This window comes from Rattus norvegicus, chromosome 5 (assembly GCF_036323735.1).
Source record: "Rattus norvegicus strain BN/NHsdMcwi chromosome 5, GRCr8, whole genome shotgun sequence".
In the NCBI taxonomy this organism is placed as follows: domain Eukaryota; kingdom Metazoa; phylum Chordata; class Mammalia; order Rodentia; family Muridae; genus Rattus; species Rattus norvegicus.
Genome location: NC_086023.1, coordinates 142,377,337 through 142,392,571, shown reverse-complemented (window position 1 = coordinate 142,392,571; position 15,235 = coordinate 142,377,337). Strand labels below are relative to the sequence as shown.

The window sequence follows — 15,235 nt, the reverse complement described above, 5'->3', positions numbered from 1 at the left end:
GTTTTGTGGCTCATCCCCTTCTACCTCAGAGATGGACAATTTCCCACCCATGTCACAGCAAAACCACTTGCAAACTTCATCTGTGAAACTCTCGCTTTGGCTGAAGTATATTTAAAATGCCTCTACAGCCGGGATTCAAGACTAAATGGGAGCTGGTGAGGGAGATTATTAAAGGCTTAGGAAGTGGATTTGATGAAGCATGGAAGTCGTTCTGCACCAACACCGGTGGTGCAGAGAGTAGTACAGAAATGGCTTGTGCTGCCTGCCCCTTCCAACATATTTCTGATTGGGGGTGTGAAAAAGCCGTAAATGTGCAACAGTAGCGCAGGTCCACAAATCAAGTCGCAGTGACGCTGGAGAAGCCTTTCCCTTCAATGGATGGGATTACAGATATGAAAGTCAAAGGTGCCAGGATTCTACCTAGGAACAACCGACCCTTCCTTTCAGGAATTGTTTCTGTCCTGGGGGGAGAGGGGAAAGAGAGCAGGGGGACCAAGAAGCCGTGAAAAGGAGCTTCAACAACGGTCTGAAGAAACAGCTGCAGCAGTTCCTCCGAGGGTCTGAGGGGGGCGCCCCGGACACACGGGAAAGGCTTGCATAGATTGAGCAGCTGCTGAGATGCTAAGAGCGGTTTCCAATGGACAGCTTCAACACAGAGCTGAAGGAGCAGAAAACCAGGCCAGGCCAGGGCAGGCCAGGGCCATGTGGGATAACGACTGTCAAGCTACGCATATATTGCACCCAAGTAAGTGCTCTTTTTACACCTCAACTTAACTTTTATTCTGAGCAAAAAATAAAACTTTGTGGAAAGTATATATGTATATATATACATACACAATAGAAATTGCACCAATTGGGTTAAAGATAAAGTAACCTAAAGTGCTTTTTATTTTATTATTTCTTTAAAATATCAATATGAGGTTCTGGACACATTCAGCATCATACAAAGCCTCAGGAAAACCTCAGGCACTTCCATTACCCCGTCAGCCTACTGCCTTAACCCGGAACACCACCTTTTCCCATTTATTGACTCTGAAAGGGAAGAGAAGCCCTGCTACATTCTACCTAGAGGGCTCTCCACATCTCAAGGCCTCTCCTAAACTAGAGTAAGTCAATAAATGACAGCACTCCTGTGGCCAAACTAGTGCTGCCCCATGAGATTGGTCAGACCCCGTCAGGGAGCCTGAGCTATCTTCCCTCGGCCTTACCTTCCTGCCTGGGAAGGGCCACATTTATAAGGCAGTTTGGTGGGACCAAGATTACCTGACCACCTCCTAGGTCCACAGCCCCACTGCTGACCAGTGGTCACCCCAGTAGGCTCTGCAGGGGGACAGTGGTGATGGCTGCTGTGGAAGGAAAGGCTTAAAGTGACCTGCTTGAACTCACTCTTCTTGGCCTTACCTAACCTATGGTCATTCCCTGGAGAAAACACTCTTTCCATGAAGGGTCTTTCTGGCTCTTGTTTAGCTGGGAGACTCCGTCTTCTCCAAGGTCCTTGGCATTAGGGGTAGGGCTTGTGGAAGGATGGGGGAGGACTGCTGGTAACGATGGCAGAAGTGTCTGCCATGGGTCACACAGCAGCTCTGCACAACCACTGACTGCAAGCAAAGCCCTCACTTCCCAAAAGCTCTTTGGATCTGAGAGTCTCATGTGTTCTAAAATCACTGAACTCCTTCACCTAGCAACACTTTGGTCTCAACACTGCTCAAATGTTTCTTCACTACCCCAACTGTGGAGGGTGAAAAGCCAATGACCCAGGAATGGACATTAGGAGCACAGCCCTAGCTAACCAAGAAGCCATATTTAAACCATTAAAGCCTTCCACACATCCTCCCTAGGCTCCTGTTTCCTATGTCAGCAGCTCCCAGCCATCACAGGCAGAGTAAGCGGGAGGGCCATCACTGCCTCTTGGTACAAGCTCACTTGCAAAGCTTCCTGTGAGTGCAAATCCCAGAGACAGCAAAGGACAAACCTACACCCAAGCAGTTGGTCCCCAGAAGGACTAACCATTGTGCCAATAGAGGGCTCTTCCTACCTTTTGGATTTCTGCGGAGGTCTATGGTCACCCAAACCCATCAACTTTTTTGGGGGGGAGGGGTGTAGAACATCAGAAATTCACATTCCTGGAATGGGAGATCAGCTGCTTGTACCTGTGCCGCTTCTCAATACTGCTGCCATGACCCTCTTGGCCAGTTGTCCTTAAATATCTTGCCTGAAGACAAGGGTCACCATCCTAGCTGGCCCTAAGGCTCAACCTACACAGCTCTCTGGTTGTCCTGTTGGGGCACCGGACCCTGCTTCTTGTGGGAGGCAAAGGCCTCCTCTAGTCTCCGGATCCAGCTACCTTCTGAGCTTGCCAAACACCAATGGCCACCAAAGAACAGCCACACCCCATTCTCCTATAGATTGTACTTATGTTTGAAGAGGCAATAACCTGGAGTCAAAGGCAAGGAGATGGGTGTAATTCTATGGACTAATAAAAAAAGTCCTGTAACAACTCAACGAAACACTCCAAATGAGGTAACTGACTGCGAGCTTCAGGCTTTTTGGTGGAAGGGGATTTTTTGTTTTACCCTGAGTAGAATATCATCATTTTAGGTTTTTATTCCTGTTTGTTTAGAGATCATGTCACCGTTTGCACTGTATGAGGCTGTATGCAAGTCTAAGAGACAAGAGCGATGCAGGTGGGAGAGGATGACAGAAAAGCCTCGCTAGAACTGGGTACCAGATGCCTGCCGACCGCCTGAAGCCTCGTCCAGCTCCCTTAGCTCGTACTTTCCCTGGAAAAGCAGCCCTTCTGCTCTGAGGAAACAAACGTCACCCAAGGCAGGCAGACCCTGGCAGCCGCTGGCCACGAGCCTCTCATTTACTTTAGGATAAAATAAGGCGCTTCCTTAGGAGAGATGAACTCCAAGCCTCAAGCACTGACAAGCACTGAGAAATGGGAAGAGCCAAGAAGGCAAAGACTGTGGCTGTGCTAGAGATCGCTTTAGCATTATCAACAGAGCTGTCAACAGTTGCCTCGGCCCTGCAGAACCACATCTTCACTATGGCCAGGAGGCCTGCAGCTGCCCCCTAGGACTGAGCAGGATACAGGGCACGGCCCTCTGCTTCTACTCCAAGCTCCACAGAAACCAAGCCAACAACAAACACCTCTCCCTGTCTAACTCACAGCTCTCCTCTGCCCTTGCCATTACCCGCTGTCACAGCGCGGTGGTCTGGCCCTCCAGGTGCTGCCTCAGATTAAAGACACAGAAGAGCAACACCCGGCACAGTGAACTCTCCTGCCCAATCCACAATGACCCCAGTGCAAATGATGGGCAGTACCAAATTGATGGAAACCACACCCTTTCATTTAGAACTTTTATGCATACAAGTAACCTTAATTTCCAAGTTCACATAACAATAAGCAAAAGTGACATACAGTGCAGCCAGACAGTTCACTTATAACTTAGCTTTTTTTTTTTTTCTTTTTTTGTTTTTTCCTCCAAAGATCAGTTCCTTAAAATGGATGTTCCTGGGGTATGAGTAAAGAAAATATGTCTGAAAGGTGAGGCTTTCAGATGGCAGATTTCTTCATCCTTCCAATTTCTGACCCCATGACGGCAGGCAGCATCACACCCGGCCGGCACTCCCTGCTCACCCTGTTCCTGGAGGGGTGCGCACAGGCCCTTCCCCTGGAGAAGCTGCTGGCCAGGCTCTTTCCTCTACCCCTGCAGTAGTGCTTCACTGTGAACCGGATTGGACGGGGTGTCCAGGCTCTGGAGGGACAGGAACTCTGACACATCCATGGCACTTAACATTTTGGAGGGTCTGAGGAGCCTCAGCCTGTCTGCTTTGCTCACAGGAAGAGGGTCCGGTGGAGGAGGATGAGGGGGGCAGGGATGAGGGAGAAGTCTAGGGTGGCAGTTGCAGGCTGGGCCCATCAGGAGGCTGGGGGTTCGGCTCTGGAGGGGGTGGGGAAGAACATCCCTTTCTCCGGCCGGCCGCCCGCTCCTTCGCAGAGTCCCGGCACGCACACTGACACTGACAGGCCTCCTCTTGTTTGATGATGATCACAGGAACACTGAGGCCAATCTGCTGAACAGAGCTCCCTGTGAGAGAGGCGAGAGAGACTGCTCTTCAAGTGGCCAGGAACAGGCATGAGGGGTAGGGGAGTAAAGGGCTGGGGAGAACTGAATGCTGGGAGGCAGGCATGATAGGTAGGAAAGACACCATGCTTTGGGTTTTGCTGTGCTTTAAATTGGTCCAGGTTTTTTCTCAGGGAAAAAGCCTGTGAGGATTCTCCCATCCAAGATGATGCTTCTTTCTTAGAAGAGCTATCCACATAATCTAGGTGCACCCTGTCTCCCTGCCGTGTCAGTGCAGCTATAGCAGGCACCACCCTTCTCCTCTTCATACTCTGGGCTCTTCCTTTTATTAAACTTGCAGGCAGAGAAGTGCCCACATCTTTCAAGGACCAGCTGGCTCCCTGCTCTCTTCTGCCCCAGGCGGTGGTCCCTGCGGGCTGTGCAAGCGACTACCAATGATAGGCAGTACTGAGCTCCAGGCACTGCACACAGCACTGCTGCTTGCATTCCAGAACTGTCTACACAGCACAGGACCTGCTCAGACCCCCAGCCCCTTCTCTATGTGGCTCATGTGATCTCCTAGTCAGCCAGCCTTGTATGTGTGCACTCACATGCACTCTCATTTCACCCTCACGTGTGTCACGCACACGTATGCCCTGTACTCAGTCAGGCTCTGTGTAAAACAGAGCTGAAGGCGAGGAAGAGGTCACAGGGTAGGAATGAGGTGGTCAGAGGCTCCCTATGAGTTCATTTATGACCTTTGTGAATCAATGAATCTCTGTGGGCCCCCATTTTTTCCAAGACAAGGTTTCTCTGTGTGTAGTCCAGGAAATCACTCTGTAGACCAGGCTGGCCTCAAACTCACAGAGATCCGCCTGCCTCTGCCTCCAGAGTGCACACACGGCACCACCGCCCAGCTCTCCTTAATTATTTCAGTTGGCTAGCCACTGCAGGATTCTACCAGACTGATCTTGAAGTCACTATGTAGCCCAGGCTAACCTGGAGCTCAAGAGCTAAATTTTCTCAATCATCCTGCCCTTAGCCTCACAGTGCTGGCAGTGCAGGCCTGCACCACCATGCCTGGTTCTGGGTTTAGGACGTAAAAAGAAAAGGTTTCAAGTAAAAGTTCTGGCTGGGATACAGCTCAGTGGTAGAGAGCTTGACTCGCATGTGTGAGTTTCTGGGTTCAATCCTCAGTCCGAGTGAAAGAGGAAACGAACACTCAGATAGAGTTGAGTCCCTTCCAGCTCTGTTTCTGCCCTAGATGCTGCTGCTTCTTACTGTAATTAGACAAGAGCCCCAGGAGTCCACTGCCCTCTTTAGCATTAACTGTGATTTAACCTTCTCCCCCTGGTTCTGCTTACAAGCTCCATCCAAGGGGAAACAGTTGGACTACATAAAGAACGGAGCCCATGTTTTCGCCAGCACCATGCTGGCTTGTGGTCACCACAAGAACATGGGCTACTCAGTGAACTACAGAATGTCAACTTAAACAATTAACAAGTGAAGCAAGGTCAAAGAGGCCAGAGAACTTCCTTTAAAGCTAATGAGGAATTTCATACCTGTGCTACTGGCTACTGGTACTGCGGTGGTAAAGTACACCTGCTCCACTTTCGATGCTTGCTGCTGAGGGAAACACAACACAACAAAATCACATTGACAGCCACTCCACTGCGGCAGCCATCCCAGGCTCCAAAGCACCCCCAGCTGCAGCGATCGCCCAAGACAGAAACCTCAGTGTTTGGGCTTCTTGTTTGTGCACTGGTATGAGGTCACTGCCCTGTTTGACATTCATGCTGACATATAGCCAGCTTTGTCCCCGTTACTTCACTGTCTCCCAGTGGCCTAGTCTAGTGGACTGTATGTGTTGAGACCCCCTTCAAGGTTGCTTTTCTCAAGCGATGGCCTTCTCAAGAGGAAAGTCTGGGCTGGTTTTGTCCACCGATTCTCCTGTGCAAGCTATGGTGTTCCTTCCCGCCTCGGGGTCTGCAGTGTTCACTGGGCTGTCACCATGAGCACACAGCCCTCCGAGGCTCAGGACTGTCCCACTGTTGGGCTTGGACTTGGCTAGACCAGATTCACGTGCAATGAGCTGGACTTTGTCACTTGTTTTTTGTCTTTTGACACACGTTCTCATGAACTTCTGATGCACCTGCCTCTACCTCCCAAGCTGAGAGCGAAGCCAAGTGATTGAACTGATTAGATCCATGTTTCCCTATAAAAGCTGGGGTGATGTCTGAGGAGCCTGTCAAGGGCTCTGAAGATGAATGAGAAGGCACACGAGACACTCGGCTTAGAGCCAGCACATATCAACCAGCCTTCGTACGGTGCCATCCAGACCATAAACTGTGCTCAGGCACACGGTCCTCAGGAGGCCAAGGCTAGAAGCCCAAGGCCAGCCTGGGCTACATAGTAAGTTTAAAATCAGATATAATGCAAGATACCTTCATCTCAAAACACGAAACAAGCAAAACAAAACAGCAACAACAACAAAAACCCCAAGCAAACCAACCTGCATTAGAATTGCACTTTACTTCCTATTACAGTAAAGGTTTTCAAGGGGCTGGAGAGATGGCTCAGCACTCAGCAGCACTGGTTGTTCTTCCAGAGGACAGAGTTCAATTCCCACCATGTACGTGGCCGCTCACAGTGGCACCTACAGGGCAGCAGTCTCTACCTCTAGTCCCAGGGGACCCAGTGCCCTCTGCTGGCCTCCACAGGCACTGCACACATATGGTACACAGACACAAATGCAAGCAAAGCACCCACTCACAGAAAAAATATTATTTCTGTATTCTTCAAGTCTTGTCTTAAAGGGGCATCCTTTTTTGTTTGTTTTTGAGACAGCGTTTCTCTGTGTAGTCCTGGCTGTCCTGGAACTTTAACTACCTCTGTACAGCACTGAGATTAAAGTCATGCACCATCTCCCCTGGCTTTAGGAGGTCTCCCGGCTCTAGGAGGTCTGTCTCTGTCTGTCTCTCTGTCTCTCCTACTTTAATGTACAACAAAATGGACATAGACAGAACTATAAAATGACCTGATGCAAGGCTGTGGAATGTGGCTCAGTAGTACAACAGTTGCATTGGTTAGTCCCCAAGGCGGGGATAAAAAAGGATGGAGGTCCCAGTGCTTGATCCTCCCTCAGCTCTTTACTTTTGGGCGGGGGAGGGGGGGTGAACACACACAGGATCTGGCTTTCTAGCCCAGGCTGGCCTTAAACTTACTTTTGCCCATTTGTCCTAGGCAAAGGTATCATAGTCATGAAGCCCATATTTAAATATATGTAAATGATTCACATGGGAAAAGAATGACATTTGTTTTAAAAGCTGGGGGGGGGGGGCGCAGATCCAGAAAAACAATAGACTCTAAGTGGCTGTTGGGACAGAATACTGGAAAGGCTCCAGTGACCCCAACCACCACACAGGCAAACAAGCTGCCTCCACCTGTGGCTACCCAATCATTTCCACACTGCGGTTCCAGTTTGTTTAAAGCCGAGGCTCAGGACCCACTTGATGTGTGTGGTCGTGCAAGCCTCTGAGGAGCTGACCCCTCCAGTGGAAGCACAGCTCAGGGGACAACCTGCCTATTTTCAAACCTCAACTTTGCTTTGTATGGGCCAGCCACCCTATTATGGCTTCTGAGGGCACCTGGCTAGCATGGGGTGGAGAGACACAAAGACAACACATCCATATACAAAAAGTAAAATAAACCTGAAAAAAAAATTTAAAAAGCGCTGGCAAGATACCTTAGCAGAGTAGGCCTGGTAGCAAAGGCCTTTTATCCCAGTACTTGAGGCAGAGGCGGAGACCGAGGGGCAGGCAGATCTCTGTGAGTCTGACACCAGCCTGGTCTACAGTGAGTTCTAGGACAGCCAGGGCTCGTAGAGAGACCCTGTCTCAAATGCTCCACACACATGCCATGGCACACCATGTTCCTTCTCTCAAAAACAAATACGCATCCTAAGAGAGGGCACAGCCGTCCCTTTCTCATAAGGTAAGAGCGCCACCAAAGGGCTTTGCTTTGTTTTGCTTTAGTGCCGGTATTATTATCGGGCTCTTCACCTTTTGGTAATATTAATATTTTAGTCTCCTCACTTGATGCGCATCTTAAAATAAACCATGCTCTTCATTTTTCTGTATCCTCCAGTAGAGAATCTGGCAACTAGGCTCTCAAGACACAAGGCCACGCTGGCCATGCCGTTTCCAGAGTTATTAAGAACCAATGTGGAGAGCCAGAAAGGTACCCTGGAGCCCTGGGCACGCTAAGGGGTGGAGCACTGCCTCAGCATGTGTGGCAAAGCGTGGGTCTGCTCTCCTGAAAGGAGGGTGCAACCTTCCGATGTTATAAGGCCAATATTGTGATCTGCTAACATTGATCCCAATCCACTGCTCTCCTGGGACACACCTGCCCTCAGGCCACAGGACGGGCATGCACTACAGGGTGATTAGCTTCAGAGGGAATATTCCTTAGGTGCTTTCACTAGGGAACTGTCAAGTTGTTTTTCTGTGTCTTTATCTTAGATATATCCTATCCATTCCCCTGGATCTGCAATACTTTATCAGGGGAAATAGCTACATGGATACTTGTTTCAAGACAGACATGCTAGCCATTTCTCTTTTGAAATAAAAGATTGGAAGCTGGGGATATACTCAGTGGTACAGCCTTGCCAAACATGTGTGAAGCCCTAGGTTCAATTCTTAGTACTGTTAGAAGGAAGGAAGAAAGGAAGGAAGGAAGAAAGGAAGGAAGGAAGGAAGAGGGAAGGACAGACAGATGGACAGACATGTCCTCTATATGCATATCACCCCCTGGGTGTGCTTATGAGTAATACTTACAATTTGTTCTTGGTTTTGTGGTGAACTGGTGGCACCGTTCAATATCCACTGTAAGTTCTGCTCTCCCATGACTAGGCTGGACTGCAGGATTGCCGTGTTAGGAGTTGGGGTGATGGTTATGGTGGGATTATTAGTTAGGACAGAGTTGGCACCCAGGGGCAGAGTCTGGACCATAGCAGGCAGGGGCTCAGTAGTACTTTGTGGTGGGGCTGGTGCTGCCACGGCTGATGCCACTGTTGCTGCTGATGCAGGAGCCCCAGCAACAACAGAGAGTCCTGGTACGATGGTCTGGGGTGGCGCCTGGGGGTGCGGAAGAAACTCTTGATGATTAGCAGCAAACTGTGTGCTGTGGGGAACAGGCACTTCTGGAGGTTGTAAGAGAGCAGGGGGGCTGCCAAATGCAGCTGGCTGGGAACCAGGTCCTAGGGAGGGAGCAGGTGGAGGAGCGGACGGAGTTGAGGCTGGCAGCAGAGGCTGGGGTGGCTCGGAGATGCCAGGCTGCAGTACAAGTGGAAGAGATAAAGACGCTGAATTTCCTGCAGGCGGTGGGACATCACTGACAGATTCTGCATCTCCGTTGAAGCTGTCAATCAAGGCAGCTGTCAAGGAAAAAAAGAAGCATGTATCCACATCTCAAGCCTTAGAGGCACCACAGAGACCGTCTTTATGGGCCTACCACGTTGCTGCTAGGGGGGCCCACCCTGCTTTCTTTCTTCTCTGCCTTAGGTCCAAGTGCCAGGCTTCCTATCATACACATGTCACAGATGTTTCCACTCTAGCTCAGTGTTACCTCCACACGTAAGAAGCCTGATTTGTGGGCCTCATCCACTCGTGAACAAGGCAGCACACTAGAAGGGGGAAAGCCCACAGCTACTGCAGGGTTTCTGAAGCCAGCAAGAGATTGAAAAGGAGACCTTCCTCGAGCATCACAGGGTTGGAAGCAGGTGGATTGAAAGTGAAGCACACCTGTGTGCAGAGGGTCATCCTGAATCGCAGGGTCGTCAGGATTCTGGAACATTGATTCAAAGATGATTGCTGGTGAAATTGTGCTGAGGTCCTGGTCCTGTGTCTGACAGGGAGAGAGCTGTGAGATTTGCCATCCTGACAAAGTCCTCCCTTTGAAGGACACACACAAGCAGAGGAACTAGAATGACCTTTTGATTTGACTCCGGCCTCTAACTTCTTTCTGTAGGTCCTAGAGACTGACCTAGGGCCCGGCACTCTTCAGGCAAGCCTTCCACTCCCGATCTATGGCCCCAGCACTCAACTCTTGGGTTTTGGGCACCAGGACCGCAGGTGTGAGCCATCACGGCCAGCATTTATCTGTCTCCCCCTTCTGCAAAGGAACATGTTTCCCTGACACTGAGCCATGAAGAATCAATCGGTAGCTCTGACTGCAGGCTGATGACCAGGATGACCAGCCTTTGTATAAAGTTCTGCGGGAATGCAGATATGTACACAGGGATGCCATTTTCACAATACATCAGCAGGGACAAGTAGCTGTGACAGGGACTAGGGGATCCACAAAGCCTGAAATATTTATGGCAATTGAAAGGAGGGGATTTAGGGGTAGGAGGAGGCTAGGAGTGGGGTGCACCCTGGATCCATGCGGTGCTATCAGTCATTTATAACTCCAGGGGACTCAACATCCTCTTCTGGCCTCCATGGGCTACAGCCATGCAGTGTGCAAGCAAAACACTCATGGACACAAAAATAAACCCAAATCTCATAAGCCCTGTTTTAAAGACCAAACCTACAAACAAATGAGACTGCAGTCTGTACATTACTGCAGTGATTTGCGTCATGGAAACTCATGGAAATTAAGCCAAAGCGATTCCTTTTTTAAAAAGAGAATGAAACTCAGGCTAGAGCTTTAGCCTCATAAAGCTTAGGTCAGTGACGGTCACATGAGGTCACCATAGTGAGGTCTGACAGGAGGCTACTGGCTTCAGAAAGAGGGGAGAGGCTAGGCAGGGCAGCCCAAGCCATTAACCCAAGCACTTGGGTAGCACAGATGCGTGAATCTTTGTCAGTTCCAGGCAAACCTGGTTTACATAGTGAGATCCAGGCTGGTCTGTGCTGAAAATCAGAAAAGGAAGGAAAGAGACCAGGACATTGATGCTCAACCTTCCTGCCAGAAAAGCCACCGCTAAAGCACATATCTGTCACCAAGGACACAAGTTTTTGACATGGAGGCAGGTCAAGGCCAGCCCAGGTTTAAGGGTAGCCTGGGCTACATGTGGAGGACCTTGTCCCCCAAAATAAAGGAGTGGGGTCAAGGGCTTAGTCTGTAACACGCTTGCCATGCAATCAGAGGGCCTGAGTTTGGATGCCTAGTGCCCACATCCCCACAAAATGAATGAATAAAGACAAGCATGATAACAATAAAAGACAGAGGCACATGCCTGCATTCTCAGCACTTTGGCGGCAGAGGCAGGAGGATTGATTCCTGGGGTTCGCTGACCAGCCAGTCTAGTCACAATGGTGAGCTCTGGGTTCAATAAGAGACTGCCCCAACAACTAAAGTAGAGAGTGACAGAGGATAGTGACCCCTGACCCGCGCCAGCATCGGGGAGGTGGGTCTTATGCCTGCACACACAGGAACACATATCCAGCCCATCAACTTTGGGCTTCCAGAGCTGTGAGTCAGTAAATATCTCTTCTGTAAAACTGTGGTACTACATTGTCAGCAACAAAACAAGCTGAGATAATTAATTTCCTACAGTTTGCCCCTCTGATGCAGTAGTGACATATTATCTTCCAAGGTTGTTAGACAGTATGACATTCTAATGTACCACAGTAAGAAATCAGACCAACCTAAAAACTTCAGTAACAAAACTCTGTGAAAACTTTATACTTATCAAATGCCATAGGCTAAAGGCATTTAAAAACCCAGAGAGACAGCTCAGTTGTTAAGAGCACACACTGCTCTTGCAAAACTCAGTCCCCAGCACCCATGGTCACAACCACCTGGACCTCCAACTTCAGAGGAAAGCCTCTGGCTTCCATAGGTATCTGCACACACCTCACCCCCCTTTCCCTCCTACACAATTTAACAAAATGAGAGGAAACTTTAATTCTCCTGTTTACAGTCCACTTCCATCTCAGAATTCTATGTGGCAATAAAAGTCCAGGAAAGCAAGAGAAATTAGGGTGACAGCAGGTAGGAACAGCTGTGACACCCTTGAGTGAATGTGCCCAAGTTGCCCAAAGGCTTCAGTCAAATGCATCTTGGAACAGTGCAAGCCAGGGACTCCCAAAGTTAAGTCGTGGTTAAAATAAAGGGTTTGTCTGTTTGTTTTTTGAGTCAGGGTTTCTCTGTGTATTCCTGGCTATCCTGGAACTCACTATGTAGACCAGGCTAGACTTGAACTCAGAGATTTGCCTGCCTTTGCCTCCAAAGTGCTAAAATTAAAGGTGTACTCCATCACTGTCTGACTAAAGTAAAGACTGTATTATGTGAACTGCAAATAAAAGTAACTGAAAGCGACCCGGTTTACACGGTGGCTCTTGCCTGTAAACACAGGATCCTGGAGGCTGAGGGTGAGGTCTGTTAGTGCTGGCCTGGGCTACAGAGTGAGATCCTGTCACAAAAGAACAAACTTAAAGATTGGGGGGAGGGGGGACAAAGAGGAAATCTGAGGGGCTCAGACAAGTGTGAAGACCTGAGTGTGAATATGCAGAAGACACACCAAAGGCTACAGAGAGCAGAATGAGCCTACACAATTCCAGCTTTTCACAGCCAGAGAGACAGGAGACAGGAGACAGCATCCCCAGCTCAGGAACTAGCAATCCTGGTGGAAACACAGCAAAGAGACTCCGCCTCAAAGGAACACAGACGGTGAGCATCGACCTCTCCACTGTGCACAGCAGCACCAAGAGTTCTAAGAGATCTCACTGGTGAGACTGGGGATGAGGGAGGGAGGGGGAGAGGAGGGAGGAAACAAGAGGTCTGTGTAAGAAGGATTTTGTGGCTCAAGCCTGTAATTCCAGAACTCTGACAGAAGGATCACTGCGAGTTTGAAGGCAGCATGTACTGACTATATAGCCAGATCCTGTTTCAAAGAAGGTACTGTATTGTAAATCAAGTTTTTCTTCTGTTCTTGTCTCCACAGAGGACTTCATTGTGCAGTTCCAGCTGGCCACTATGTAAATCAACTTCACCCTTACAGGAATCCTCCTGCCTCTGCCTCCCAAGAGCTGGGATTGCAGGTGTGCACACAAGGCTACAATTAGTTCTTAAACTGAGAGTTCCAAGAGAAAAAGTGAATGGAAGCAAACATGATCCCAAGCATAAAAGCCAAACCACGGGAAACTGGTCTGTCTGCGCTGGTGCCATCGTCTGAGGACTCACAGTAAGGTACTTCCCCTCTGTGCACGGACAAAGCTTCTCCAGAAAGGCTCCAAACCAGGGAGAGGGGGAGCAGGGGAGGAAGAGGAGCAAGGGGAGGAAGCCCTGTCAGGCTGCAGAGCAAAGGCCCTGGCTGCAGAAGTATGGGAATGACTCTCCAAAACAGAGGTGAGGGCGGGCTGAGCTCTGGGTCAGCGCAGGAAAAACACCGGACTTAACCAGAGCCACATGAGCTCAAGCTCAGCGGCCAAAAGGCCCAGCCTGGTAGATCCAGCCCCTTCTCAAAAGCCGGAGCAAATCAAGTTCATTTCTAGGACATTTACACAGACACCCTTAAGACAATAATCTCATACAGATTTGCCATTTCAGAGTACCAAGTTCCCACTATTAAGAAACATCACAATGGTCTTACTGCTCTAAGGAACTGTGTCCTTGGGTGAAAAGACTAAAAAACTCTCCAAATCTGGGATAAACACTTGGTGCCAGGTGCGTAGCAGATAGTTAGATGAGGGGACAGGATTCTTCTCTTGACAAAGATAACTATGCTGGAAATGGCCTCACTTTTCGCCAACTCCTTATGGTCTCCACCTATCAGGTATCTTCCCTGGTGGCCTCAGAGCCCCTGAAATCTTCTAAACGTTATCATGGTCCTGGCCAGCATCAACTTCTCGGCTATGCACTACAGTTAAATGTTGGTCGAGATGGCCCTGTGGACAAAGGAGGCTGCCTGTGTGAGTCTGAGGTCCTTAGTTCAATCCCCAGAATCCAAGTGACCTCTGACTCCCAAGTGTGTGCTGTGGCATGTATTTGTACACACAAGTGCAACATTTGTGCGCATGCATGGAGTAAATACACGTTAAAGGAATGCTGTACCCAGAAGTCTTAGGTAACTCAGGGGATCCTAGACGCTTTAAACTTTGGAAAGTTAATTTTCTTTGCATTTGTCCTCCAATCAAGCTATCTCCGACTTGCATGATTCTCTTCCATTGAGTCACTGCTAAGTCTAACCTAAGAATCTTCCACAGTGCTGCTTCTTTGCATAAATCACACATGAGGTGGAGCCACAGAGCCTATGGAGATCAGAGGACAGCTCTGGGAAAGCAATTCTCTATAACTTCATGGAGACTCCTGAGACTGCTCATCGCTCATGAGCCTAGAGTGTTGAGTGCTTTACCCACTGACCAGTCTTGACAGACCCTGGCTTTGAATTTATTCAATTTTCAGTTCTAAATGTCCCCTAGTACTGCTTTTTTTTTTTTTTTTTTGCAGGGGGGGTTGCATAGTTCCCCGAGTCTGTAATCTTGCTGCCTGTACCTCTCAAGTGCTAGGTCTATACGTATTCACCTTAATGTCCATCTATCAAGCTTAACTTTATCTGAGAAGGTTTCACTTATATGTTTACCTCGAATCTCTGGCAATCCTCCTGCCTTATCCCCCCAAGTACTAGGATTAAAAGCATATACAAGCATGCTTGGTTTTATTTTTTCTCCACCAAGATTTCCTATTTGTATAAATATAAATTTATGTCTATGAACAAATATTAGCTATGAAATTTTTCTATCTGGGCTGAGGATTTAGCTCAGAGGCAGAATATTTGCCTAGCATGTATCGGGCCCTAAATTAAAGTTCCCAGTGCTGTAACACACTAGTGTGCATGTGCGAGTGTATATACATTGTGATGGTTGGCCCAGAGAGTGGCACTGTTGGAAGGTGTGGTCTTGTGGGTGTGGGCTTTAATACTCTTGTCCTAGATATCTGGAAGTTAGTCTTCCACTAGCAGCCTTCAGATGAAGATGTAGAACTCTCAGCTCTTCTTGCACTGTGTCTGCCTGGATGCTGCCAAGCTCCTACCTTGATGATAATGGACTGAACATCTGAACCTGTAAGCCAACCCCAATCAAATGTTGCCCTTTAGGGGTTGGGGATTTAGCTCAGTGATAGAGCGCTTGCCTAGGAAGCGCAAGGCCCTGGGTTCGGTC

The 15,235-nt window shown here is 48.9% G+C and overlaps 1 protein-coding gene across 6 annotated transcripts in view; it reads right to left on the bottom strand.

The window, feature by feature from the left end:
- Positions 1-761: 761 nt before the first annotated feature.
- Positions 762-15,235, bottom strand: part of Mtf1 (metal-regulatory transcription factor 1) — a 44,787-nt gene continuing 30,313 nt past the window's right edge. For 3 of the 6 annotated variants that reach the window (XM_063288016.1, XM_039110342.2, XM_039110343.2), the window contains 4 exons: positions 9,872-9,974; positions 8,906-9,504; positions 5,633-5,696; positions 3,350-4,094 (listed from right to left, as the gene is read on the bottom strand). In XM_063288016.1, the coding sequence (XP_063144086.1) occupies positions 3,898-4,094; positions 5,633-5,696; positions 8,906-9,504; positions 9,872-9,974 (963 nt within the window). In that variant the 3' untranslated portion in view covers positions 3,350-3,897. Of the gene's footprint in view, positions 4,095-5,632; positions 5,697-8,905; positions 9,505-9,871; positions 9,975-15,235 lie in introns of all 6 variants that reach the window. The other 3 variants (XM_006238884.5, XM_063288017.1, NM_001108677.1) reach the window with 2 other exon arrangements.